General features: G+C 32.1%; 13 protein-coding genes and 2 pseudogenes across 15 annotated transcripts, besides 4 other annotated features; 5 read left to right on the forward strand and 10 right to left on the reverse strand.

Moving 5' to 3' along the window:
* Positions 1–1,424: 1,424 nt before the first annotated feature.
* Positions 1,425–1,771, forward strand: TVAGG3_0748500 (uncharacterized protein; the record flags this gene model as incomplete). Its single annotated transcript, XM_001305898.2, has 1 exon — positions 1,425–1,771. A coding segment is annotated over one exon (347 nt), but the record flags the coding sequence as incomplete, so codon positions are not given.
* A 937-nt stretch (positions 1,772–2,708) lies between these two features.
* Positions 2,709–3,218, forward strand: TVAGG3_0748510 (guanylate cyclase protein; the record flags this gene model as incomplete). Its single annotated transcript, XM_001305899.2, has 1 exon — positions 2,709–3,218. One exon carries the CDS (start codon positions 2,709–2,711, stop codon positions 3,216–3,218), a length of 510 nt encoding a protein of 169 aa, XP_001305900.2.
* A 2,631-nt stretch (positions 3,219–5,849) lies between these two features.
* Positions 5,850–6,056: a mobile genetic element.
* Positions 6,057–9,056: 3,000 nt separating this feature from the next.
* Positions 9,057–9,307: a mobile genetic element.
* Positions 9,308–24,449: a mobile genetic element.
* TVAGG3_0748550 (uncharacterized protein) lies at positions 11,650–12,298 on the reverse strand (the record flags this gene model as incomplete). The annotated part of the gene is made up of 1 exon (XM_051245121.1): positions 11,650–12,298. A coding segment is annotated over one exon (649 nt), but the record flags the coding sequence as incomplete, so codon positions are not given.
* On the reverse strand, positions 12,329–12,759 carry TVAGG3_0748560 (annotated as a pseudogene). The gene has a single exon. A coding segment is annotated over exon 1 (431 nt).
* Positions 12,805–13,065, forward strand: TVAGG3_0748570 (uncharacterized protein; the record flags this gene model as incomplete). Its single annotated transcript, XM_051245122.1, has 1 exon — positions 12,805–13,065. One exon carries the CDS (start codon positions 12,805–12,807, stop codon positions 13,063–13,065), a length of 261 nt encoding a protein of 86 aa, XP_051091709.1.
* TVAGG3_0748580 lies at positions 13,090–13,937 on the forward strand (annotated as a pseudogene). The gene has a single exon. A coding segment is annotated over exon 1 (848 nt).
* On the reverse strand, positions 14,019–14,594 carry TVAGG3_0748590 (organellar and viral DNA polymerase type B; the record flags this gene model as incomplete). The annotated part of the gene is made up of 1 exon (XM_051245123.1): positions 14,019–14,594. The coding sequence occupies one exon, from the start codon at positions 14,592–14,594 to the stop codon at positions 14,019–14,021; it is 576 nt and encodes a 191-aa protein (XP_051091710.1).
* Positions 15,310–16,201, reverse strand: TVAGG3_0748600 (organellar and viral DNA polymerase type B; the record flags this gene model as incomplete). The annotated part of the gene is made up of 1 exon (XM_051245124.1): positions 15,310–16,201. A coding segment is annotated over one exon (892 nt), but the record flags the coding sequence as incomplete, so codon positions are not given.
* On the reverse strand, positions 17,433–17,797 carry TVAGG3_0748610 (organellar and viral DNA polymerase type B; the record flags this gene model as incomplete). Its single annotated transcript, XM_051245125.1, has 1 exon — positions 17,433–17,797. A coding segment is annotated over one exon (365 nt), but the record flags the coding sequence as incomplete, so codon positions are not given.
* On the forward strand, positions 17,889–18,362 carry TVAGG3_0748620 (uncharacterized protein; the record flags this gene model as incomplete). Its single annotated transcript, XM_051245126.1, has 1 exon — positions 17,889–18,362. The coding sequence occupies one exon, from the start codon at positions 17,889–17,891 to the stop codon at positions 18,360–18,362; it is 474 nt and encodes a 157-aa protein (XP_051091713.1).
* TVAGG3_0748630 (KilA, N-terminal/APSES-type HTH, DNA-binding family) lies at positions 18,674–19,501 on the reverse strand (the record flags this gene model as incomplete). Its single annotated transcript, XM_051245127.1, has 1 exon — positions 18,674–19,501. The coding sequence occupies one exon, from the start codon at positions 19,499–19,501 to the stop codon at positions 18,674–18,676; it is 828 nt and encodes a 275-aa protein (XP_051091714.1).
* Positions 20,359–21,324, reverse strand: TVAGG3_0748640 (organellar and viral DNA polymerase type B; the record flags this gene model as incomplete). The annotated part of the gene is made up of 1 exon (XM_051245128.1): positions 20,359–21,324. One exon carries the CDS (start codon positions 21,322–21,324, stop codon positions 20,359–20,361), a length of 966 nt encoding a protein of 321 aa, XP_051091715.1.
* On the reverse strand, positions 21,769–22,197 carry TVAGG3_0748650 (KilA, N-terminal/APSES-type HTH, DNA-binding family; the record flags this gene model as incomplete). The annotated part of the gene is made up of 1 exon (XM_051245129.1): positions 21,769–22,197. A coding segment is annotated over one exon (429 nt), but the record flags the coding sequence as incomplete, so codon positions are not given.
* TVAGG3_0748660 (integrase core domain containing protein family) lies at positions 22,509–23,491 on the reverse strand (the record flags this gene model as incomplete). Its single annotated transcript, XM_051245130.1, has 1 exon — positions 22,509–23,491. A coding segment is annotated over one exon (983 nt), but the record flags the coding sequence as incomplete, so codon positions are not given.
* On the reverse strand, positions 23,532–24,284 carry TVAGG3_0748670 (keratin-associated protein family; the record flags this gene model as incomplete). The annotated part of the gene is made up of 1 exon (XM_051245131.1): positions 23,532–24,284. One exon carries the CDS (start codon positions 24,282–24,284, stop codon positions 23,532–23,534), a length of 753 nt encoding a protein of 250 aa, XP_051091718.1.
* Positions 24,450–24,704: 255 nt separating the features above from the next.
* Positions 24,705–27,567: a mobile genetic element.
* Positions 27,568–27,765: the final 198 nt, after the last annotated feature.

Genomic DNA, 27,765 nt, shown 5'->3' on the forward strand with positions numbered 1-27,765 from the left:
ATGTCCAATTACCTCAAATTAAGACTTTTTATTTGATAATTTTATGTCGATATCTTATTCTCAAAAATTACAAAGATATTCATACATTATTAGTTGCTGCCGTTGATAGTGAACGGGATCTTAAACTAACTCTTGAATGTTCAAGGATGTTGATGGTAAGAACAATAATTCCTTTGCAATTACGAAAAAAAATCAACGAAATTGACAAGAAAAGGTTGATTTTTTATTGGAGACCATTGTTATGCCAAATCCAATATTACATAGACAAATTAATTGTCACTAAAATGGATGTTGACTGGTCTATTTCCATTTTGGAACATTTGAAATCGAAAGTCAAAGTAAGTTTATATAGTTTTGTGAATTCTCTTTGCGAAAACAACTTAAATAAAAGGAGATTCACTTGTGCATTGAACCATTCTATATTATGCCAGAATTTAATGGACTTAGCTGAGTATTCTCTTGAAGGAAGTCCTTTGGCTTTGGATTTGAATGAATGTTATTCTGATTTTTTGTCAAAAATCGGCGGAGATTTCGAAAGAATCGAAAAACTCAAGAAAAAAGCGGATGAAGTCAAAATATCTTTTATCAAAATGGAAAATGAAAACCACTTGTTCCTTTCCAACAAAAAATATATGCCGAATAATTTGAATGAAAACGTGACACATGAACAACTTTTGAATTATCAAAATTTAATTGATCAAATTCCATTTTATACCATTAATTTAATGATATTTTTATGTTTTGTTTTAGGTTTTTTCTTGTTGTTTCCTATTGTTTCAATAAGATATTATACTATATCAACTGTTTTCGATCCAGACATTTATTTCGATCATTATCATTCGCCAATACATTTCAAGAACTTCCTTTTGTTAAGAAATATTGATATTTACACAAAAGTTTATTTGTCAAAAAATATGTCACTTTTTGATGATTTGTCACCAACATCTATATCGAATATTAAGCTTTATTTGAATAGTTTGGTTTGCCCTAATGACAGAAAACTTATATTTGATGGTGCGGGAGAAAACGTGTCAAATTTTCCTGACACTTTTTATAATTTCATGGCTGATCAAGAAATATTTTTTTCTGATGATTTAAATGGTTACAAACATATTTTAAACGGTCACAAACAACTTGTTAGTATTGATAGTTTATTCAAAAACTTAACAGGGAGGTATTTATTATGTACGAAGCAAATGAGTTTAAAAGGTTCTCAAAGACAAATTTTTGTTTGTGTTGGAGTGTCACTTTTAGTTTTTATTTGTTTGATATATTTTATTTTAGTGAGATACAAAAGGAACTTAAACAAAATAGTCGAGGTATTCGCGAATATCGAGATGAGTACTTTGGAAGAATTCAGATCAAAATTATTTGTCACTTTACATCAAACCGCAACCGCCATAAACGATTACGACTCAGAATTTATGACAGTTGTTGATAATGATGGTGCCTTGGATTTGGAAGAGATAGAAGCAGATGAGAACCAAACGAATTTGAATAATAACGATGATACTGATTTAATCGAAGAATATTTGACGGCACCCATTTTCTTTAAGGTGTATGACCCTGCAATTCCAAGAACTTTTTTAGTTTTTATTTTTTGTTTGTTTATAATAAGATATTCTATTGTTCCTATAACTACAGAATCATACAAGCAATCTAGAAAGATGTATATTACTAATAAAGTCATGGAGCAGATAGAACTTGAGTTAATTTCAAATTTATTATTAGAAATTGATTCATCATTTGCGAATTTATCAGGAATTGTTGAAATTTATCCGAAAAAAGTGAATTTTACTGGAGATATTGATAAGAATTTGCAATTTATACTTTCGAAATGGAATGTTTTCATTGATGATTATAAGAGTTATAATAGATCAGAAAAACTGAATGTTATTTCTTCTGTTTTAGACATGTTGACGCCGATTTACAATGAATATCATGATTTTAATACAACTTTTAATGATTCCAATGCGAAATATGCTGAAATATTCCATTGGTTGATAACTTTCTTGTTGTTTTTCATTTATTTGATTATTTGTTATAGATTTTTAACAATGCAATACTATATTTCAAGGAATTTAAGACATTTAGTTTTGATTATTCATTCGAAATATACTGCGACAGTTTCTATTATGATGAATGTTTTGAATTTTCATACGATTGACAACAAAAATTTCGACATGGAAAAAATGTCAGAAATAATTGCATCTCAATTACGAGATTGTGTTTTATTCTTTGATAATCAATTGCATATAACAGGTATGAATCAACAAGCAACAGCAAATCTTGGCTTTGTTTTGGAAAGAGACAAAACATTGAGATTAGAAAAAATAATTAATCCTTCGAAAAACAAAGATTTTTATTCATTCATGTTAATGATGAAAAACGCTTATGGTGTTCGAGCAAAGAGATATTTTGATTTTATTATTACTACAAAAGATGAAACTGATTTATTTTTCAGCGGAATGTTAATTCCTTTGTTTGGAAATATTAGATTAAGTTTTGCTTTAACTATGAGGAACCAAACAGATATAATGGACATGAAGAAAGAACTTGAACAGTTAAATAAGAATGTACATTCTTTGTTGAAGAGATTAGTTCCTGATGAAATTACAGGAATTTTAATGGAAGACAAAAAATTTTCGAATTTTGTTTCGAAGGGAAGTTCTGTTTTGAGTTTGTGTTTGAAGTCATCAAATGAAAGCATGAATAACAACAAATTAGTGCTCGATGACGCTGATATAACACAGGTTTGTTTAAGTCTTATTGACAGAGTAATGATGAATTACAAAAATATCACAAGAATAAGACCATTAAATGGAAATTTCATATTCATTTCTGGTCTATTTAAAGAAGAAAATGCAAATGAAAGTATTGTGAAAATGATACAATTTGCAAATGAAGTTGCTTATTCTATTAATTCGTACACAGAGTGTGAATCATTAGTCACTTGTGTAATGAGTTATGGAGGCCCTGTTTACGGCTGCATGACTGGAATTTCGAAGACTGTTTTTGATGTTTTTGGAATGCCTTTAGTTGAATGTTTCGACATGATGGATTTGGCACCTCCAGGAAAGATTTTGTTTGTTGATGACGCGTACGAAATGATTGATGATAAGTCAAAGTTGAGTCCATTCAAAGCGAATAGATTAGTAGAAAAGAAATTGTTCGTGCTGAATTCATATATCGGAATGGATTTTGTTCAAGATCAATAATATTTATATATGTTTTTTTTTGTTTTTATATATATATATTTGTTTGTTAATCTTTTTATATATTAAAGTTTAAATGTTTGCAAAATGTTATTCACTTTTGGGGTAGGGATTTTGGGGGGCTCCCCTCGGTCGCTCCCCAAAAAATCCCTACCCCAAAAATTGCTGAATATCATTTTAGCATAGTATTGACTGAGAAATAAAATTTAAATGTTTATAATCTCTCATATTTTTGAGATTGAATAAAAAAATAAAATCCATAAAATAAAAGTGCTTTATGGGGCTTCAACTCAAGGTAAAACACGCCATCGAATCTTGAACGCAGAAGGAGAAATGCACCATCTATCCATGATGATCCGACTTATAACTATTTGTCTGCCCAACTCGAAATTAATATTGTATGATAATAATTCGAAGGAAGAATTTCTCAATTCTACGCAATGAATACCAATTCATTATTGATAACACAACAAAATGTTGTTATCCCCATATTTAAAATAAAGAATTTTATGTTTAAAATCACTTAAAATGAATTTTTTTTCATTCTCAGAAAATTGAGAGAGTATAACATTTTAAATTTTTTTAACCGTCAATACTATTTAAAAATTAGTGAATTATAATATTTTTATTTGGAAGAAACAACTGTATCAGAATAACAATTGTTTTAATTAGTTATTTTGAAATATAAAAAATAAAAGTTCAAAGATTTCTATCTCTATAAATGGAGCACATACAACTGTATGATATAACCTTCAATTCTTTTAATGCTTGTTTCAATGATGATTCATAGCCGCTGTTGAAAATTTGAATAAATGACAGATGAGAATATGAATTAACTCCGATTTCATTGTTTGAAAATTGTTGCAAAATAAAAATAATAACCAAATTAATTGAAAACTTGAATAGAAGTTTATATATAAGTGAATTCCCCTTTTGCTAGTTAAATGCAACATTTGAAATTAAATTCAAAAATATAAAGAAATTGGGATTATGAATGTAACACATATTGCAAGCATATCTAAAAGACTATGTAAAAATCAATCAAATTAATGAAAATTCAGTTTCAGATGATTTTCAAAAAAAATTGTAATTATATTAACATTAAATATGTAGATTTATTTTGATACATAATGTTGGATCTATTCATATGATATAGACAGCAAAATATAAATACAACGCAAATCCAATTTATAATTACTTGATGTAAATAATGGATGATAAGCATATTTTGATTTATATAACTTCGGTGATTAAATATTTGACCATGAAATGCGATTTGGATATTAGATTATTTTTTCAATTAAAATTGTGTAATGGAATCTACTTGAAATCGATTGGAATATATTCAACTGGAATATTTATAATGAATTTATATTAATCTGTAAAGTTTATTAAAGCAGATAAAAAAAGAATTTAATTAGGTCATAATAAAAAGTTATTTTTCTTGCAATTTTGACTATTGCTGTCTCTATCAAATACTATAAAAGAGCACCTTGCAATTAGCCAGCAATTACGTTCAATTTAATTCTGTCATGAGATTTTTAACTTTTTAAATTGATATTTGGTTCTTCATGGGACGAAATGCAAATCAAAAGTACTCCTATATTTCATTAAAATTTGACCGTGGTCAAACGGAGAAATCCAACCGGCAATTCAAGGACCGAAATTTCGTATTGGAGATATTAGGAGTTATATCCATGTTTAAAAAATATCGATGTTTAACAATATGTCAGCTTGGAAGGACTAAAAAGGAAGTGAAAATTTGAAACAAAAAAAAATTTGTGTACTATAGAAAAATGTTAAAAAAATGATTTGTTTAGAAACGTAAATAAATTAAATAAGATTTGAAATGATATTTGTTATGAAATCATTGGGGTTTTTTGAACGTTATCAGAAATATTTTTCAGAGTATAAACTTAAGAAATAAGTTTGTGAGTCATTAACTTCAGATGTTGTAGAAACAGTCTACATTTGATATCCATTTAATTTAAAAACTGTAAAAAAGACGCTGAAATTGTTTTAAACCATATCAATCTTGAAATTAATTTGAACCAAAAACGATACTTCATAGCCTGTTGTTCGTAGTAGAAATCATTTCTTGAATATCAAATATATGCCGATGATTCTTAAAATTTTTTATAATTTTTAGAGATCGACTTACTGCAGTCTAAAATTAATTTTCGTAACTCATAACATTTTCGGATTTAATTATTTTTTGAAAGTATACTTTCAATTCATATATACTTGGTTTATTTGTAGTTTTTGCTTTTCATAAGTCATGTAATATCTAGGGTTCATATTATATCAGTAAACAACTTTTCAAAAATAAACAAAAAAATTGAGAGTAGTATTTTGAAATTAAAATTACTGACAAAAAAATATTTTCCAAATGCAAGAGCAAATCGATCCGCAAATTTTCAAGGACATTATTGAGACAAGACATATGAACAAGCATAAAAGGTGCACAGCCCAGAGCTTCAGAGACCACAATCGCATCGTAATGAGGATGGAGCAAATCGGAGTCAAAATGGATGTTGTATCTGCCTACCTCGAACGAATGTACAAATGCAGGTTAACAACATCCTTCCTTCTCCTCATTGCTTTACCGTTGATTGAGAGACTGAAAATTGAGAGGTTATCGATTTTGTAATTTAATCATCGTCGTTATCGATTTTGTAATTTAATCGTTATCGTCTTTTTCTAAACGTGCATTTTTACATTAAAAGCAATGCAACTCCAAAATTAATTGGTATTTAGACTTTAATTAGGTGCAGACAAACGAAATGCAGTCCAAATATTTTGGTGATATATGAATTACATAAATTTAGGGAAATTGAAATTATATCTTTTTAAATTTTTAGGAAAACAGATTTATAGAATTGTTTAAGTCATCAAAATAATGCAGACTTAGGTCAAATTTTCCAAATTTAATCATTTGCAAGACTTTCAAGCGACTTCAAAATGTCGAAATATAAGTCCAAAAATAAAATTACGATTACAGTCTATCCTCAATTATTATCACGCTAATTATTGAGTGACCCATGCGTTCGTATGTATGTAATACCTTTTAAAAAGGAGATGAGAGAGATAAACTACATTTACAATTTAAATCTGATGTATTTACTTGTTACATTTACAAATGTAAATGTTTCTCGTAATGTTTACATTTTGTAAGTATAACGAATAAAAATGACGCACTTTTTTTACAAAGTCAAATTATGCGATACAACTTTACTTGTTACATTTACAAATGTAAATGTTTCTCGTAATGTTTACATTTTGTAAGTATAACGAATAAAAATGACGCACTTTTTTTACAAAGTCAAATTATTGTTCGATTTTTGCAGCTTGTAAACGATTAATTGTATAAAGCAATTGATATTAGCACGACATAACTGAATAATTCTAATATTGAAATCAAAAGCCCTTAAAATATCATGATATTTTAATTTCATAACAAATCTAGGAGACTATTTGATGAAAACATATCCGATGTGGGTTTTGTTGTATTATATAACTTGTTATTGACTTCTTAGCTTTCCAAATTTTTTTCGATAATGAGAAAACGAATGAAAAATCAACATTTGGTCCATTTAAAATTTGATTTGTTTACATTTTTTTTTACTTTTTGAATTTCAATTTATATTTTCCTCAAGAAATACTTTAGATTTTAAGAAACTAAATCATATAATCTACTAAGAAAATATATTAAATCCTATAATACTCAAAGTTTTGTGATAAATCCGATCTTTTTTATTTTACTTTTATTATGTTTTTGCAAACTTAAGGTCCTCACTAGGTAAAACATAATACTCTTTGAAGTTAAGTATTTTCACAAAGAGAGGACCAACAATATCAAAAGATTGAATAAAGATTTGTATTATTTTATTTATTTTTAAGAACATGTTTAAGAACCCTCATTATCTCCACGAATATTGCATATTTTTCTATTCTAAGACCACCAAAATTACGTTTTAATATAGAAAATAACATATTTATGTGATGCTAAAGTCGAAGTCCTTAAAAAATTAGTGTTAAACATCCATTTATTACAAAATTGAAGAAATATGTGTAAAATATAACACATAATTTAGTTATTTGACTCAATTATTAGTTATGCAATATCAGTTGTGTTTATATCTGCGTTATATCACGAGATGCATTGAATTGTCATAATTAGATCACCGTAAATCTTATCAATTTTTGATACACTTCCGGTGAAAAATTTAGCCTTGACAATAGGATGAAATATATTGTAAAAAAATAAATTTTAGATTTTGAAGTTTATCATTTCGAATAATGAAATATAAACAATACAAATTTTCTGTCGTTTCGAGATTCATAAATGATCGGAATCTTCCAGCTCCGACTGAAATAGAACTTTCGGAAGCTAATTTTCAAGACGAATCTTCTTTATTAAGATTTATTTTGGATATCCCTAAGGATTTAAGCTTTTCCATTGACTCATATTCAATGAATCTTTTGATACATTTCATTATCGAGCAATCTACACAAAATGAAACAATATTAAAATTCACAATTCAAAATATCACTTCTTCGAATATCTTTCAAATAGATTTGATACTACTGGAAAATTTATTCGAATATTTATCGCATTATATTAACCAGATTTTTTTCATTTTTTCATTAAAATTAATTCATTTTAAAGCTTTAGATAACATACAATACCTTTATTTATCAACATTTTCCGATCAATATGATGAGATATTACGTTTCATAAGCAGCAGTGACAATTCTCTCTATATCATCGATACATTTATTGCTTTGATTAAAAACAATATTCTTGACGTTGAATTCTTCCAAAACGCAGTTTTACTCAAGAAAGAAATTTTTTCTAGTATTATTGAGTACGAAAATCAATATTCAACTTATGCAATTGCAAATTTCTTTACAAAATTATTAAAATATTACCCAGGATATGCAACTGCTCTTCCATGTTCGGATATACTAATATCAAATTATTTCAACTTTTTTAATGACGTGAATTCAATTATAAATAACGAAGATTTTGTTTATCTTCTCAAATTTATAGTTTTATTTTATAAAGCAGTCGATATAACATCTGAGATGGCTTTAGAATTCATAAAAACACTTGAAATTCTGCGAAGTCTTTCTCCTCACTATTCATTTACAGAGTATGTAGTTCAGGGGTATTATTGTGTACTTCCTCTTATACCCATGCAAATTTATCTACCGATTTTTTAAATTCACATGAATTTTTAATTAATTATGCAATTGAGAATTCAAATCTTCACAAATATTTGAAATTATATTCCAGATGTTTCCGCAGATTTGATAGCGATGAAATATTCAAAAATGTTTTTCATATCTTAAACCTTGTAGAAGTTACAACAGAATATTTATCAGAAAATCAGGATCTTTCTGAGAAACAGATCTTTATTTGCAACGATATCCTAACGAGGGTTAATTTAATTTTTATTTTTTATTTCAAGTTTGAGTAAACTTTCAAGATAATCTATATAAGCCTTTTGATGTTCTTCATCTAGATTCTTGTTTAATATGTGATGAATTTGATTTTTTTTTGAAAATTCAAGATAAAATTCTTTTTTATCTTGATCAACAACATGAACAATTCGAGTACAGCGTAACATTTCATCAATATTTTCTGTTTTCTTCGTTTCTAGATATTTTTCAAAAATTTCTTGCGGAATCTCATTTTGATATACCCATTTATTTTTTTCCGGATGCTGATCTTTGTACTTAACGAAATATTGCTTGACTATTCGCTCAGAAACAACATATTCGATCTCTTTTCTCTTTCTCATTGAATATTTGTGACACTTTTGAATTCAATCAAATCAAAAATATTTGAAATTGCTAGTATTTTTTTCTTTCTCATGAATATTTGAAATGACTCAAAAGGAAAACTCGTTCGATTCAATTCAATTTTGAATCAGAATTTTTTAAGGACCAATAAATCAAATTATGTTAAGAAAATCTTTTTTAACTCAGAGTATCAAAAGTACGTTAAACCTTCAATTTTATCTCATGTCGGAAAGCGAACCGACAATAGTGGAAGAGAATCAAACTATATCAGTATCCATCCAAGCAGTTAGTATACATATCATGTGTACGGAGGCACTGCGTTCCACCGTACCCATTATATGTGAATTTGACACTTTACGAAACCGTTAACGTATATTTTACAACACAAACGACAACACTAACTTAACCTTAAATATTTACAAAGCTGCCAACCACTTCACCTCACTAACGTTTTCACAAACGACTTCACTAATGTAAAAAATAAACGTTCTCACTTACAAAAGTATTGCAACTCCTCCCATTGCTGTGCTTCACATAACAGCTCATAATCTTCTGACTCACTTTCTTCTTCATATAGGTTAAAATCACTGTCAAAATAAATGTTAGTAAGTTTTGACAAAGCTAATGAAACACGTTTACCGTTTGTATCGTATGCTTGTATAAACTTTCCATTCTTCATTCCTTCATAAACACTCAAACTAACTTTACCCTTTCTCCCTCGTATCTGATAGAATGTATTTTCACGAGGAACGAAGAACAAATTCTTGAACTCATGACCGTTGTAGTTTGTTATCTCAATAGTTTTCGTCATTTATATAAAATAAAATAAAAAATAAACTTCAAAATTAATGATATCACCACCCTCACACGTATGAAAACATAGCACAAAAATAAATTTAGGTGAAGTGGTGAGATCTCACCTCTTTTTTCACCCTGTTGAATTCATTGCTTTATAACTCTCTTCCTTTCTCCAACTCTTCTAGCTTCTTCTTAAGTTCAGCAATGTTGTCCTCATGAAGTTTAATCTTTCTCAAAATTCCTTCTTTATCTAATGGTTGCTTTATCTTTCTAAACTGAACTCTACCATCCTTCATAGTATGAATGTAAAAACCTTCTGGAATAGTTCCTGATTTAATGTATTCTACCAAAAACTTTTGTTTCATTGCTTCAGTGACTTTATTTGTCATTTCAATCAAATAAAAATTTTAATATTAAATAAAAATAACGTTATTTTTTCAGTAAGGAAACGCAGGAGTTTTACGATTTATTTGAGGAGTAGGTTCTGGTTTAAATGTTGGAGTCGGTTTAGGAGTTGACTTTTGAACAGGAGTTTGTACTTCCATAGGTTCAGGAGTCATTGAAGGTTTTGCGAAGGTGTTGGAGTTTGTTTAACTTCAGCTACTTCAGTATTATTTACAACATTTGCTTTATTTCTTTTCAACATCATAACTGCTCCTGCTGTAGCTAGCAAACCTAGTGGGAGACCATATTTTATATAAGGACTTGACCAAATGCTATTTTTGACAGGAGCTGGTGGAACACCTAACCTTGGTGAGACTGCTCTTTGCCATTGTGCAGCTCGTAAGAAATATTCAATAGGTGCTCCATAATCGTTTGGTAAAGTTTGTTTCATAGATGGTGAAGGTTCACGAGAGCTTGATGAAGAACTCATTTATAAGCTTTAAAAATAAACGTTCATCCTTTATTCCTCACCGTCGTCCGTAGCTAAGTTATAGTCATCTAATCTTATTATGGGATGCCATTAGCACGCACCTGAATGGCAAAGCAACAATCCCTCATAAATCCAATAAGTGGCTTTGGTACATTTTCAGTTGCTAGTTCAATAGGTCCTTTAACAGACAATTTGTATGTTATTGGAGCAGTAGATGTTTGACCTTGCTGGAAGCAAAAGTCCACTTCTGTTGGAAAACCACATAAGAAATGTGTGTTGTCATAGCTATCCCATTTATGTTCCACACTACCATCATCCACCAATGACCTCATAACATCTTCATTAAATCCTATCATATCATTGTTTGTATTGCAGCGTTCGCAACCATTTCATAAAATACAGGTCCATATGATTTTTCAGGTTCTGCAGGCATATTTCCATAAGCTCCCATGGAAAGCTGAAGATATTTAAACTTAGGGTTCTCAAAATTAACATAATAGTTGTCTTTCTTTCTAAATAGTGCCCAAATACTTTTAACATTAATAGGCGTATAAGCTGCTGTAAATGTTGCACTTGAACTATCTGTATTCTTTGAGAATGAACCGTCCATAGGAATCCAATCCATAACTTTAACAGGAAAACATAAAGCCTCGTTTGTATAATGTTCTACAAGTTCTGTATAAATGTTAGGGTCTAAAGAGAATGACTTTGGATGAATGAAACATTCATTAAAATCCATCTTTGTTCGAAATAGTTGCTGGGTTACAGTTGTAATAGTAACTGTTCCACTAGCTTCTACTGCCTTCGTTATCATAGTGAATGGTTCATTCCATGGAACAAATTTATTTGTCGGTGGATTTGAATCTGAAGCAAATGCAACTTTAAGAGTTGGATTGAAAGCAATGATATCATTTACAGATATAGATGTGCATTGTAAGGCGTCGCTACTGAACTTTACTTTAAGCTGAATGTTTCCTGCAAAAGCTGGAATAAATCGAATAGCTTCTAATGGAAGGAATCTTCTAACAGGAATTCTTAAACGAAGCTTAAAATCAAATGATTTTCCTGCTGTAATTGGACCACTAACAATTTGTCCTGTTCTGCATGTTCCCGAATGACTCCATACATCTTCATGTCGAGTCTTTGAGAAAACATCTACTTTCTTTATTTGTTCGGTAGTTTGTGAGTTTGAAGTTATATATGCTTCTTCTCTTGCGTTGTCTTGAGAATATACGATACGACCATTTGCAAGGATTTGATATCCAGCAACTGCATAGAAAGCGTCATCGAAACCAATCCAAAATCCTGGTGGGTTTGTTTTATTGGAACCTGAACCAATTTCTTTATCTACAATAAATTGACCTTCCATTTTATACGTAATGAATGTATTGTAAAGGTCCAACATATTTTCACCAGGAGGTGAGAGATTGAATGTTACCCATGTGTTATCTTTAGCAGTTCCAGGTTGTGATGGAATCTTTGCGTCAGAATATTTTCTATTAGTGTCACCAATTTGAACTGCATTGTCTATGATATCGAAATATGAGCGAATCTGATGAATATGCTCTGCTGGAGTAAATTCGTTTAGCTGTTCGTTCTGCATGTATTTACTTCAGATAAAAATATCTATTTACTTCATTATTCTCACTCTTCTTCTTGGCATTCGTGGTGGAAGTTGTTTCTTGACATTTTCAATGAACTGTACATTCTCTTTTGTCTCAACTTCTTTCACTGGCGGGTCAGGATTCTTTGACTCGGTTTGTTTTTCAATGAAATTCACGAACTTTGCAATAAGCTCTTGGTTCGTTATTGAAAGTACATCTGGCTTCTTTTCTTCTGTTCTTTTGGTGGCTCAGTTTGAACAGAAGGTTTTATATGGGCTTCGTGGACTTCACCCTTGCCATACACCTTAATGTTGTCGCTTTCTGCATTCGCTAATGGAACCTTTCTTTTTCTTACGTATATTTTACCATCTTTACTCTGACTTACGTAATAGAAAGGATGTTGTATTCCTCTTGCGTCATTTAATATAATAGACTCTCGCTCTGATTTTGACAAGCTCATTTTACATCGGTTAAAGTTTTAATTTTGTTTTTTATCTGCAGTCAAATGACTCAGACAAGCCCTACGGACAAGACCCAAGGGGTCATAGATGTTGAAGCATTGAAGAAAGAAATTCGTGAGCAAATTTTATCCGAACTGAAGGAACAAAAACAAGAACAAAAGCCAGAGAGACCAAAGAGAAAACTTAGTGAAAAACAACTTGCTGCATTAGCTGCTGGAAGACAAAAGAACCCACGTTTGCTGGCGAAGAAAGCTAGAGAAGAAGCTGAAGCAAAAGCTAAAGAAGCTGAAGCAAAGAAAGAGTAAATGGTTTATTTTTATCCGAATTAAATGTATAGACAAATACCTTTATCTGTTGCGTTCAGTAGTGAAAACCCTGACGTCAAAATAAAGGGGAACAGAGTAACGTTTAAGTTTCCAACAGACTGGATTGTGAACATAAATGAAGAGAAGTACATTGGCATAACATATGTATATAACACGTGCTTTCAGAAAGGTTGACTTTATACTTCAAGTCGAGATAGAAAATGACGAACAGTCTTTAAGCGCCCAAAACATTCACATATACAAATACTTTAAAGACGATACAACGTTAGAAGACTGTATATTACATTTAAGAAATTTTCAAAAAAGTTTAACATTGAAGTACAAACTTTACAGCCTTTACGTGAGTTTCTTGCACAACTGAAAGAAGAAGGAATTGTAGAAAGATTAATAGCTTTCATTACGAGTTTGAAAATGAAGATGGAACACATGACTGTCAATTCATTGTATTCTCACCATTCAATGAAGTAGCTAAAAAGAAAGAAAATCCATTACGTATAAGATTTCAAATCTCTGAACCAAGTGATGATTTCAAGAATGTTTTCAATTATGATGCAATGCTTCCGAGGAAAAATGATTTTTCCGAAATTAGATTTCCAGGCATTTGGGATAGAAAGCAAGCTATATTATATTCAAACTTAAGTAAGGGAGTTGAAAATGAGTTCATTGGTCATACAAGAACTTCACCACTTCCTAACCCTAAATACTATAAATTAACTGGCTTCAATCGTGAGTTTTGGATAGACATGTTCTCCACTCATGACCATAACTGCCCAGTGTTCTTACCTCCAGACCATAAGGACTGTCTCTGCATTGAAGCACAACTCTTAAACTCTACCATCGCAGTATTGTAAATGACCACATGGGCTTCGCCCTTGCCGCTAGCGGCTTATTTTTATCACGAATGACCTCATTGCTGACAAAAATAAATGACCTCAGAACTTCAACTTACGAATAAAGCTTGTTTTAGTCGTTATTGAGAAGTTAAACTTCTCTTCAAAGCAAGGTTGACATGACTTACATAAGTCAAATCCCATCTCTTGACCGTCATAAAGTGCTTTATATAACTTCATTAAACTGAACTCAGAGTCTTTGTCATATGTTCCTTGAGGAACCATTAAACCTTTATCTTCATCATAGAAACACTGAACAGAGTCAGGAAACATTTCATTAGCGGTTAAAGCAATAACATCTTGCTTCACGCCTTTCATTCTGCAGTGAAATGCAACTTCATTTAAATCATTCGTGAGTAAGTCTATGTAAGTCTTCTTTCCACAAAATATTGACTTGTATGCTAAACTTTGTTTTCCAGGTGTGATTTCTGCAAAGTCGCTATGAAATTGACCAAGGTTTTTACCAATGAGAACTCTTCCATAACGTTTCTCAAACTCTTCAGCTAAACGAGGGATATCTTCATTGTAGAGATGCATACTGTCCGTATCGCTATAAAAGATGTCCATTCCTAAGTCCTCAGCAGTACAGAATACTTCACACATTATTCTCTTCGACATAGACAGAATGTTAACACCAAGTGGACAGAAGTTAAAGTGTCTGCAAATGCTTTTCGTTAGCTTGAAAATAGTTTTATCTGAACCATCCAAACCTTCGAACTTCACTATATGGTTGTAGTTTCTGATGGCATATCTTATAGCATCTTTGTCATTTACTATGGTTATTTTTGACTCAATAGGAGATAGAATAGTTTTGCCATAAATACTGTTCAGAATGAGCTTTATATTTTCTTGCAAAGGATTTCCTTCTTTCTTATACTTTAACCTTAACTCAAACAACTTCTTTACTTCATCTCTTATTCTAATATCTCTGTTTCCATCGTAATAGTATCCTTGCAACACTTCACATTTGACACCTTGATATTTTATGAGGTCTTGTAATGTTATATGGTCAACATACATTAAACAGCAAGTGTTTGAACTTCTGGGAACGTTAAGTTCTGGATTTAGTTCAGGGTCACAAACTATTAAAGGAAAGTGTCTATGTATTCCAATCTCTGTTATCTTAATGAGAACAAAGAAGCCAGACATAAACTTTTCACCAATGGGTTCCTTTTGGTCGTCATCGAATAAATGTCTCATGAGATACTCTGTGCTTAACATTTCTTTCTTCATAACCTTTGGAATACCTTCTAAAGTATAAAGTCTTGCTATAGCGATGGATATAATGAAACAGCGTCGAAATCAACAATGAGTTTCTTTTCGCTCTTTTGTTTCATGTTATCTGACAGCATACATCTTCCACCTTGAATACAGCGTGAAATAAATTCTCTTGGTTTATTTGAGAGGTCATATAAATTTCCATTCGGGAAGTACACTCTGTTCTCAAATAATTTGTTAGCAATTGAACAAATACTAACGTAGTCATAAACGTTTAAATCAAATTCTTTCAATATGTCATTGCGGAACTTAACAAAACCTTCTCTTAAAATTCTTACATCTTGTTTGCAATAAAATGTGCTATACTTTTCTAAGTCGAAGTGGTTTTCATCTATTCTGCAACCTTTGATGGAATCTATGTTTTTCATGAATGTATCAATATCTTTTACAAACTTACATGCTTCAGAAATGACACCAGTTCTGTTGTCATTTGCTAACAAAACACTGCTGTAGTAGTTGTATGGAAATACTTCTTTCGGTCCTGTTTGTAAGTTAAACATAGCAGGAAATAGTTTAAGCTTCTTATTTATAACACTGTAAGAGTCTTTTATAATAATTGCCCTTCCTTTATATAAGCCAGTTATTTGCATTGTTCGTGAACCTTTAATGATGGGAGTTCCTTTCACTTCTGTCATGTGTCTTAAGATGAAGTTTATATCATAACTGAGGTTATGGAAATATATTAAACTCTTGTCAGGAAGTCGTTCCAAAAATTCTGTTGCACAGTTCTGACCCCAAATGCTTTCACTCACTGAACCATCTTCACTGTCATAACAGATGTTAAAAGCTTTATGAAAGCCGTCTGTGCTACACTCAAAGTCAGCAAAGAAAACGTGCTCAGGAATGAACTTGCACTTATTTTTATTTACTTCTTTTGACTCGGCTTTCTTCTTCAGTTGTACACAATACTTTGGAGCATATGTCAAATCTTTAAATGGTGCAAGGTTCTGTTTATATAAGTCAGTCGTATATGTGAAAAGTTCTCCATAAGAAATAGGTTCGAAATATTTGCACTCCCACAATGTTTTCATAACATCCCATAACGGTGTTGTTCTATCATAACGAACTACATATTTATCTTCTCTCTTTGTATAAATCTTCATTTGTTTCTCAATGTTCATTCCACCACACTCCTTCAAGATTTCTTTGTAATTTCTGACGAAATATGTTGTCATTGGTAATCTTTCATTTAGCATGTAGTGGTCTTCAACAAGAAGTAAGTCAATAGTTCGAACAGTTTCACATTCTTTTGGTATGTATCTCTTTATTTCATTATGTCTTGAGTCATTGAAATAACCAATGGTAACATTAAATGCTATACCTGTTGCGTCAGAAATTTCTTGTACTTTACTTTGAGGAAAGTCTCTAACACGAATGACTTCTCTCATGTGGTCAATAGTCTCTCCATCTACTCCAGCCTGAATGCAAGCATAAACGAAACAATTGTCTTCTGTCATAAGTGCTGCAGTTCTTTTGTTCAATTCATTGAAGATTTGGTAGCGCTCAAGATTTATAGGTAATGTGCAAAGATACTTCCAGAACTGACCGCTTCTCTTCTTATAAAACTTCTTTTCACCATTATCTTTCCAAAAGCTTTCTATAAGTGCTGGGTTTCCTGTTTGCTTAAGAGCTTCCAAAATGGCTTTCTGGTCATTTGTCAGTGTGCTTTCATCTCTATATGGTCTCTTTTTTGGGTTGCCTTTCTTTACATCTGACATCGTTAAGCCTTCATATTCTGTTAAATCATACATCTTTATTTCGGTAAGATTCTTTATGTTTGTCAAGAAGAAGTCATAGTGCATTTCAACAATACCTGCAGCATTTGCTTCTATCTCTGATATAAAGTTCTCCTTCAAGAGCTGATGTAGTAATGTTCCAATATTATTGAGGTTTAACGTAGAACATTCATACTTTCCACCAAGTTTATAACATACCATCCATCTCTGTTGTGAGTTTATTTTAATTTTCTCTAAGAGTCTCATGAAAACCTTACCGAAATGTTTGTGTAAGTAGTCTCTGTTTGGTTCATCTAAAGCTTCGATGTTAAAGTCAATGAGTCTATTGCCTGACTTCACATTTCTCTTCCTATTCTCTTCATCTTTCTTTAACCATCTCTCACCTTCTTTTGGTTTGTCGTCAATGGAACGAATGACATCGTTAGCTTTGCGAACTTGTTCTATAGCGCTCTTAAACATCTCTCTTCTCTGTTGTTTCAGTGTGTCGTCTCTTCTTCTTGTTTCACCAACGTTTGCATTTGTTATGTCAAACATTTCTCTTCTTACTTCATGAGGTACTGAACGTCTATGATATAAGTCAATAGCAACGTCATTTAAAGGAAATGCTCTTGCATGGACTTCGTCCTCGCCGCGTTGCGGCTTTATGAACTCATGAATTCTATCATAACTTATTGCACCATTATAGTCTTTAATGAAGTCAGCGAGTGCTTTTTTGTTTGTTGCGTAATGCTTTGCAACATCTATATTAGCTTCTGTAAGAAGTTGTTTTATTTCCGAGTGTTCTAACTTAGACAACTTCCGATACATCTTTAGTAGGAAATAAAAAAAATATTTTTTGAAAAAATTAGATTAGATTTTTTAAAGTTATTTTTCAAAATAATTTAATATTTTTATTTTAATGAAACACATGCAAGATTGCAAGTTCTTTTCATACAATGCTCTCGCTACTGCCATCAAGAATGAGTTCAATAATGCTTCAAATGTTAATGTTATCTTTAACAAGAAGTTTGTGAAAGAATCTAAGTTTGGTCAGTATGTCAGACCATTAGCTATCGTCATTGACAGCAAACGTTATACTTCACAAGAGTTAGCAGTAGTTTTGAAACAAAAGAGTTTCTTCGTGAATGTCAAAGATACTCATTATACTGTTATAAAGAACTCTAATATTGACTTCTTCAGTATTGCTTTAAATCTTTCCGAACAGAAAGAATATAAGAACGGTGAAACATCTGTGAAATATTATCCTTCATCTCTGAAGACAATAACGAACAAAGATGTTATACAGAAATTCTTACCAAAGGTTGAAGAAGCTTCTATTGACATTGACGAAGGAAGTGAAATGGTTGAAGAAATAGACCCTGAAGCTATTTAAGCAAAAATATATTTTTGAATAACTGATGGTGTCACCACGTCACCATGTGTCACCAGGTTAATTAACTTCTTTTAAAAATGATGACAACATGACATTTTGACAACAGGTACGAAAGAGCGAACAGCATGATGCTTCGTTAATGTTATCGTTAATGCTTACAGTGTCGAACATAATTGACGTAGGATTCATGACTTCTTCGTAAATGAGTGTAAATATAGCACAAAAATATAATTGAGGTGAAGAGGTGAGATCTCACCCGTTTTTCACCTCTTTTTTCACCTCATTCTCTCTTCGTTAATGTTGTCGTGACTTCATTCTTCCTCTTTGAAGTTATCGAAATATTCTGTTATTTTTTCCTTCAGTAATGTTAAGTCTTCTTTGAATGTAAGTATTGTGCAACCTTTGATGTCATAGTGTGTTTGAGGAAGAGTATTTTTGACAATTTCCTTTATTTGCTCATTCGGTGTCATTGAAATCGGTAAGTTTTCACGATAGAACCAGTTTCTGTCAGATTTATATATTTTAGCTAAGTCATAAAAGCTCTTGTTGTTTCTTCTGACTAAATGCAACATAACCATATCTTTATCTTCTTCTTTCTCCAACTCTTCAGTATATATCATATACCTATAACTCTTTTCCTTTCCTTTTGGTACTGAACGCGGTATTCTTTTCTGTATGCTTTTGTCTTTGGATTCAATGACTTCATCTTTTGCTTGAAGTTTCTTTTCCATCTCTCCACGTTCTGCTTTATATAGTTCATCTAACATCATGAAAATATAACAAGCATAACGAGGTGAAGCCCAAATTGCTACAGCATTTACTAAAAGTCTATGAACATAATAACCTTTCAAACCAGGAGCCAAATTCTTGCGATTTTCATACGGAATCTCTTCCCCCGGTTTTCCGAGGGAAGCAATCATATGAGGAAATTCTTCTAAAAGTTCTTTTGTCTGTTGGTTTTCAAACCAATGATATGCTTGCTTTGTAGAACGAAGAGCATTCATTATACTTTGCATTTGGTACATGTCATCTTTGACTGAACGAATGAGACGTAACTGTTTGTTATATTGTATGTACTCGTATTCTTCATTTATAGCTTCATGGACTATAACTGTTGTTGTGTTCTCTGATGTTGACATTACTGTCTTTACATACAAAATAAAAAAAATAAATAAAAATAAAATTAGCGTTATTTTTTCTGAGATAAACACTATTTCTTCACAACATTAAATTTTATCCTGTATGAAATGACTTTAAAAAGATTATTGACTGACTTCGAATACTATCTCATTGACGCACTGACAGACCCTCAAAACTGTGTTGAAAGTTCTTTAAGCTTTAAGATTGAAGGTACGACGCATTTTGTCTTCACTTACGTATTGAAAGAATATGACCGTTATCATAACGAAGTGAATCAAACACTAATAAAATTTGTAGATAAAAAATTGGTTAACAATGATGAAGAATACAGACAAGTTATTGAAAAAATAACGCAAGATTAGATGCAATAGAAAAGAAGTTTAATGAATGTCTTACAAACACGTATGAATATCTTATGCGGTGGGAAGCCAGATGGAAATAAATTTACGTCAAATATGCAATTTATAAAATCTTATGTCGACAGGCTACGTAGCACAGTGGTCTAAGGTGGTGTTATGGAGGGGTCAGGGTCTGTGGTTCGAACCGCAACAGCGCCGTATTTTCTTATTTTCTTTGTTTGTCTTGTTTGTCGTGAATAAAAAGTGTCATAAAAGTGCTCTATCTTCCACGGGAATAAATAAAAAATTTACTTTATTTCTTCTTTATTTCTTTGTTCCCGTGGAATGGAAGAAGGGTTTTGCTGTTTTTTCTCAGCCGAAATCAATGATTTTTTCATTTTTGGAATCCTTAGCGAATGAGGAATCTTTTCTCTCGTGGAAGCTTTGACCAAAAATATATTTTAGGGTAGATGGTTAGATCTAACCCGATATCTAACCTCATTTCTACCCCAGTTATTTTATAAACGTTTTACATGGTAAACGTTATGAATTCGTGAGATTCTAAACAATTTCGTAGCTTCTATTTCTTCTTTTAGTACATCGAATGTTTTAACAATGCCGAAAGTTTCTTTATACTTCTTCTTGACATCAGATAGAAGGAAATCGTCAGCAGTTGGATAGTTTTTGCTCAGAAATGACAGCATGTCCATTTTATTTTCTACCGGCTTCTCTGCTTCCCTCTTTAAATCTGCATAGTCGTTTCTCATTCTTTCTATCTCTTTTACTGAATAGTTATATTTCCTAATTGCTGCTTTACATTTAGAACATTGCGGATTCATTTTTGCGTTATACATTGAAACATTACCAGCTAGAACAACTAAGGCGTCAATGGTTTTCTTTAACTCAAAAGCTGCTGGTTTTATCTGTTCATTCCATACTTTACCTCTTCTATCTTTATCTCTTATCTGCCATACACATTTTGCAACTAATGAAACAAAGTTATCGTATGTCTTAAATTCTTCGGATTTGTAAAGGTCAGAAATATTTTTATAAACCATGTCGCAATCTTTGTCCATAACTTTATGGTTGCAATGAAAACCAAGGAATTCATAATTTACTTTACGTATGAATTTCTTAATTTCTACTGAGTCAGTTGCTTTGACTTCAATTTCGTCGAATTCAGGAATAGGTAGTTTTTGCTGCTGAATTTCAGGTAGTTTAGGCAAATGGTCGATGAGGTCCTCCATTTCATAAAGATACTGTTCATTTGTTTCATCTTTCGCACTACAGTCTAAATTACTTGTTAAAAGTTCTTGCTTTATCTTCTGGATTTCTGTTTCAAAAGTATATGAAGAAGGAATAAAGCTTTTCATCTCTACCAACATTGACGTAGGATTCATGACTAGCGAGTTTGGTGCTGTAGTTGTGGACAGAGTCCCGCCGTTCGTGGCTTGAATTGTTGTTGTGCCGATTGTTGAAATCATATCTTTTATACAAAATAAAAAAATAAATAAAAATAAAACTAACTTTATTTTTTCTATCTTAAGGAAATTCATGAAAATTCACGAGAAAGCTAAAGCAATCTGAGCCGCTAAGCGGCGAGGTTAGAAATGAGGTTAGAAATCGGGTTAGATCTAACCATCTACCCTAAACATTATTTTTGGTGAATTCAATAAAAATAAATGGTTCATTTACTCACAATATTTTTGTACAAAACGACCCCAAACTTTTAACTTCTTTTCTGCAGTTTCTAATGCTATCTTAGCGAGTTCATATTCTCTAAATTCTCTCTTTAAATCTTCTTGTTCCCATTGGTCTAGTTCGTATGGAGAATCTCTATAACCATAACATATCTCACGTTCATGTTCTAATTGTTTTTCATGCATTTTTCTAACTTCTTCTTCAAACAAATGTTTTGCATTTTCTACTGTATCTTCGAGTTCTTCTTCATCTAACTTCTCATGAACTTTCTTGTCTATGGAGTCCATAATATCTTTGACATAAAATGCATACTTTACAGAGCACCATTCAGCAACAAAATGAACGAGGTCAGGATGTATGTAAATACCTTTGAATTCATTTAGAACACCATTAGTAAGCTCATAAAATGCTTGTTTTGAGGTTGAGCCACTTTTGGCTCGACCGTATTCTTTCAACCAAAACTCAAGAATTTCCTGCATTTTAGCACTATTGAGAAATCGGTTTAAATGGTTTAACTTTCCTGCTTCTCTTGCCATCTTTGTTGCATTAATGTAACCATCCTTGTCTCTACGTAAGACTTCAATACCATTATAAGTGCCTTTTGTGAATGTTTTGCCATTAGATTTGTTCGTGAATGTTTTTGCTTCGACTGACATTTCTGTTCTTACATACCAAATAAAAAATAAATAAAAAATAAAACTAACTTTATTTTTCTATCTTAAGGAAATTCATGAATTTTCATGAGAAAGCTAAAGCAATCTGAGCCGCTAAGCGGCGAGGGTGAAAAAAGAGGTGAAAAAACAGGTGAGATCTCACCTCTTCACCTAAAAATTATTTTGTCTGATTTACATCTAATGAAAAAGTTTAGAAGAATTTTCTTATTCTTTCTGGCTTATTTTTTTCTTTCCAGTACTCCCGCTCTAATGGTCCCAGATGTGTTGACTTTGACTCTCTTAAGTTCTTAGATGGTATAACATCTTCAACGCCTCCTTCATATCTTACTTTATAAGTGTCATCGTTTATGTTATAGCCAAGTATTTCAATAACCACTCCTCGCTTTGCTTCGTCAATGGTTTCAGCAAGTTTGCCATTACTACTTTCAACTAATTTATGTCGAGGGTAAAATGCTATGGAGTCGTCAGCAGCTTTTATAAGATATCCATTACCTTGTGTAGAGTCTACGATATAATAGTTTCTACTTAACCTTAAACGTTTCTTTGTCAACGGTTTGTCGTCAAGAACTACACGAACTTTTGTACCAGGAATGAGGGTAAATTGTGTTGAATTTCTGATATTTTGTGTTTGGATTCGTTTCTTTTGTATATACTTTTCTTCTTGTTGTTGTGTCATTGAATTTGGTGTATGTCCTGTTGTAGAATGTGTTGAGGAATTATATACTTCGAGAAAATGTTTCATTGTTTCTTCGGTAAAGTCTCGCTCTTGGTTTAAATCTCTGAGCGTTCTTATGAAGCGGTTTATGATGCCGAGTATGTTATGGTTATGGTCTTCAGTAGTGTAGTGAATTATGTTATGCTTAATGAGAAAATCTGTGATTTCATTGCTGAGGTATACACTGTCTTGGTCTGATGTTAAAGTACTTGGGCTATGTTCTGCTACAAACTTTTGTAAAACTCTTAACACTTCACGAGTTCCTTTATTCCTCATTGGATATGCATATGCTTTACGAGTGTTAACATTAATGAAGATGAGGAATGGTTTATGTCCTCCTTTTCTGCTTTGAATGAGAGTGTCAAATTGGTATGCGTCAGGAGCGTTGGAGTAAATTGGTAAAAAGTAGTCGTAAGGGTTTATTTTTGTTTGATGTACAACATTTTTGTCAAAGAACCTTTTCACTTCAGCTCTGTTAGTAAATCCCCAACTCTTTGCAGCTTCATTGAACTTCTTAAATGACCTCCATGGATGTTGTTCGAATACTTCTTTCAAGCTCATTTATGTAAAGTTAAAGATTTTATTCTAGGCTCAAGCGCGTTCATTGAACGCGGTACCATGCGAATACAGTCACAAATGGTGGCATATAATCTGCACCCGAGCCTGTTGGATTTGTTGTGAAAGTGTGTGAATGATTTCCTGCGGTTCCACAGAAAATACCTGCGCTTGAATCTACTGGGTCACTTGAAATATCATATCTATGCATTCCCTGTCTATCCGAACCTGCTGCAAGATTTGTATAACCTCTTTTTGTTATTGAATGTGAATGACTACCTGTTGTGTTTGTAGTTCCTGTATGAGTGTGCGGTGGAAGGTTTGCTTCTTTAATTTTCTTCGAACCTCCTGTTTGCTTTGAATATCTAGCACAGTATAAGAATTTATCTACAATCTGCTTCCACGTACCAAAACCTAAAACTGTTTCTGGATTTGTTGAGTTCATTGACGTATAAATAGAACCAACAGGATATAATATTTGAAGTATTTCAGTCTTTAATGTTTGAAGCTCTGTTTTGTCTGCTTTCTTATCTAACATTGCTGGTAGTTCATATGCTTCAAAGTTTCTGGCATGACCTTCGATATTCCTGCAACTGTTATCTAAATTGTTAAGAGTATCTTTTACGCTTGTACTCGGATTCTCTAAAGGTGCACTTGAACCCAAATCATAGTTCAATATTATGTCGTCTGCTCTAACAGTAGTGAAGGATTTATGTGTATGTTCTTTATCTGCTTTTTTATCTAACATTGCTGGTAGTTCATGTGTTTCAAAGTTTCTGACATGACCTTCAATGTTCATACATTTACTATTTAAGGAGTTTAGTGTATCTTTTACGCTTGTACTTGGATTCTCTAAAGGTGCACTTGAACCAAGGGTATAGTTCAATATTATGTCGTCTGCTCTAACAGTAGTGAAGGATTCGTTTGTATGGTTCTTGTCGGCTTTACTGTCTAATGTAGCTTGAAGTTCATTTATATCGGAGATATTGTGTTTATGAGATTTCAAAACTTTGTTCGTTGCGTCAAGTTCATCTTTGTCAGCTTTACTTTTAATAGCATCTTCAAAAGTTATTTTTGACTTAACTCTCAAAGTAAATCTTGGTTCAACTAATACACCTTTAACAGAGAAAGTAGAGGCATAAATTTCATCGTTATAACTAAATGCTTCTAGCGCTTTACCCGTGTCATACTGTACAGTACAGCTTATGTCATAACCTTTAGTTAGTAAACATATCAGGGGTACGGAGGCACTGCGCGCCTCCTTACCCCTGATATGTGAATTTGACACTTTACAAAACCGTTAACGTATATTTTACAACACAAACGACAACACTAACTTAACCTTAAATATTTACAAAGCCGCCAATCACTTCACCTCACTAATGTAAAAAATAAACGTTCTCACTTACAAAAGTATTGCAACTCCTCCCATTGCTGTGCTTCACACAACAGTTCATATTCTTCTGACTCACTTTCTTCTTCATATAGGTCAAAATCACTGTCAAAATAAATGTTAGTAAGTTTTGACAAAGCTAATGAAACACGTTTACCGTTTGTATCGTATGCTTGTATAAACTTTCCATTATGCTTGTAGTCATAAACGCTCAAACTAACTTTACCCTTTCTCCCTCGTATCTGATAGAATGTATTTTCACGAGGAACGAAGAACAAATTCTTGAACTCATGACCGTTGTAGTTTGTTATCTCAATAGTTTTCGTCATTTATATAAAAATAAAATAAAAAATAAACTTAAAAATTAATGATATCACCACCCTCACACGTATGAAAACATAGCACAAAAATAAATTTAGGTGAAGTGGTGAGATCTCACCTGTTTTTTCACCTGTTTTTTCACCCTGTTGAATTCATTGCTTTATAACTCTCTTCCTTGGTTTCTTTTTAGTTGCTTTCTTCACGTCTGTCTCCAACTTGACTGTCTTTCTTCTTCGCCGTAATGATACCAGTTACTTCCACCAGTCAATGGGTCAAATGGTCTTTCGTAAGGGTTTCCATACATTCCATAGGGACCATACGGAAGAACTACTGGTGGAGAAGAAACATTTTCTTTAGTTCCATCGACTCTATTTAAATGCATTGTTTCACCTTTCATCTGGTCATTAAAGTCTTTTGCGTGTTTTGCAAACTCATCGTCCTTTCCTAAAGCATTTTCTGACTCAGTCGCAACCAAATTGGATGCTTTATTTATGAGCCCTATTTTATTTAATCTTAACTTCTTTGCAACCCAGCCTCCAATCTTCCCTTTATTTGCATCTAATGTCTTCGAAACCCTTCCTCCACTCATTTTATTTACTGCGGCGTCATAAGCTCCAAGTGCTTTTGCTCCAAATGCTAATGCTTTTGTTCCATTGCGCCTAAAGCTGCCCAAGCTACCATTTAACCCATATTAAAATCATCTCTCTTAAATATTATCTCATAAAAGTTCTCGTTACTGGAGAAAGTCAATGAAACATAAACGTTCTCACGGGCTTCGCCCTCACCGCTTTTGCGGTCTATCTAACTTATTTCTTATATCATCTATACGCTTCAAAATGTCTGAACAATTGCTAACATCTTCTACAACGGTTATTTCATCATGATAACCTTCAAAAACAAACTCATTTAATAATGCTATTAAAATCATCTCAAATAATGAGTCCATCCTTTCCGTCTTTAGGTAGCACAACATCTTTCATTGAAGAAAGGTTCGATAAGTTTATGTTAAACTTACTGACAAAGTTTGTTATAACTATAATGCTTGCGGGCGAATACATATAGTTTGAAAGACATAATATAGATTCTTCAGCAAATTCACTTATACTGGATTTTATAACAATGTTCTCCACGAGCCAAATACCAACCAATTGACAATCTTGTAAGCAATCCTGCTGAACCTTCTACTGTAAACGTCGATGGTAACATTCCACGAAGGTCATCTATTTGACACTCGTTGAGTCACTGTATTTAAATATTTTCTTAAAGCAATCGTCATTATCTAACCATGCAATAGGCTTTTGAAGTTTTCATTCGAATATACATCTGCTTCATTTAAATGTAAAACCTGACTTCTTTGCAGAGATGACTTTAAAATCTATTGAGTTTGTTTCAAAATTAATATGCTATGGTAACTTCTGAAGGTAATGGATGTCCTTCCGCAGTAAGTTTGTTCTCTCACTACCGTTTTAAGCTTTGTGTAAAAACTTTCATGTCATCTCCTGTATCTAAGTTCACATACACAGCAACAGGGAAACTATCTTGCTTCTTTGTTTCATCATTATATCTCAAACATTAAAAGTTCTTCAATAATATTGTTCTTCCTGCTGGAATACTTCGAACCTGTCTGATTTCAATAGCTTTTTCTCACTCCTACATACTCTACCCAGTGTCTTGGATATTCATAAGTAATACTGACTTTTTTGAATTTTGGTAGGTTTCATCATAACGTGTTCATAGATATCTTTATACTCTTGTCCAGTTAGACTCTGTGTATGTTCTGAATATTTCTGACTTGCATTTTTAATGGAGATAAAATTGAAGCATTTAATACATGACGTTAGATGAAGACATGAATGAAACTACAGACAAACTTAACTCTTCTCTTAATTCTTCTCTTTCAGTAAGGACTATGAGTTCTGTTCAAATGGTGTGTATTTCTATTTGTGGAAAGATGGGTTCAGGTAAGACATTTAACCTCATTCGTCATATATCATAACAGAACGTTTAGGAATGACTCATATTATGACAAATCATTTTATCAGCAACTTCAGACTCTATGGACTCAACAGCGAAAACATTTATGTCAAAAGTTCAAGCCTTGTCGTTTAAAGTTCCAGACAGTGGAACTGCATTGAATCCAAACGTTACATTCGAGTAAGAGGAAATATTATGCCATCGTTGAATTTATACAGTCAGGAATGCAAAAGACTTCTGAGGAGATGGAAAGAATTATTGACAAACACCACTTACGTCATACTCAGGAGTTTACGATATGAAACGACTACAAACTACATTCTATCAAACCTTTCAAAATACCCCTTCAAAAAATATCCTTCAAACACTTTGTTTGGACGACTTCGCGGAAAAGGTTTAGTTTCAAACCAGACTCACCATTAGCTAACATCATTACTAAAGTCAGACATTACCATTAACTGTAGCAATACTATGCAAACATGGAGGTTTTTAGCTTTAAACATAAAACGTCTCATAACTGACTTCGTTATCTTTCAAGGTTCCTCACGTTATGAATTGAACTCATTTGGAAACAGTCAGGTATAACATTACC

This window comes from Trichomonas vaginalis, chromosome III (assembly GCF_026262505.1).
Source record: "Trichomonas vaginalis G3 chromosome III, whole genome shotgun sequence".
Classification (NCBI taxonomy): Eukaryota; Parabasalia; order Trichomonadida; family Trichomonadidae; genus Trichomonas; species Trichomonas vaginalis.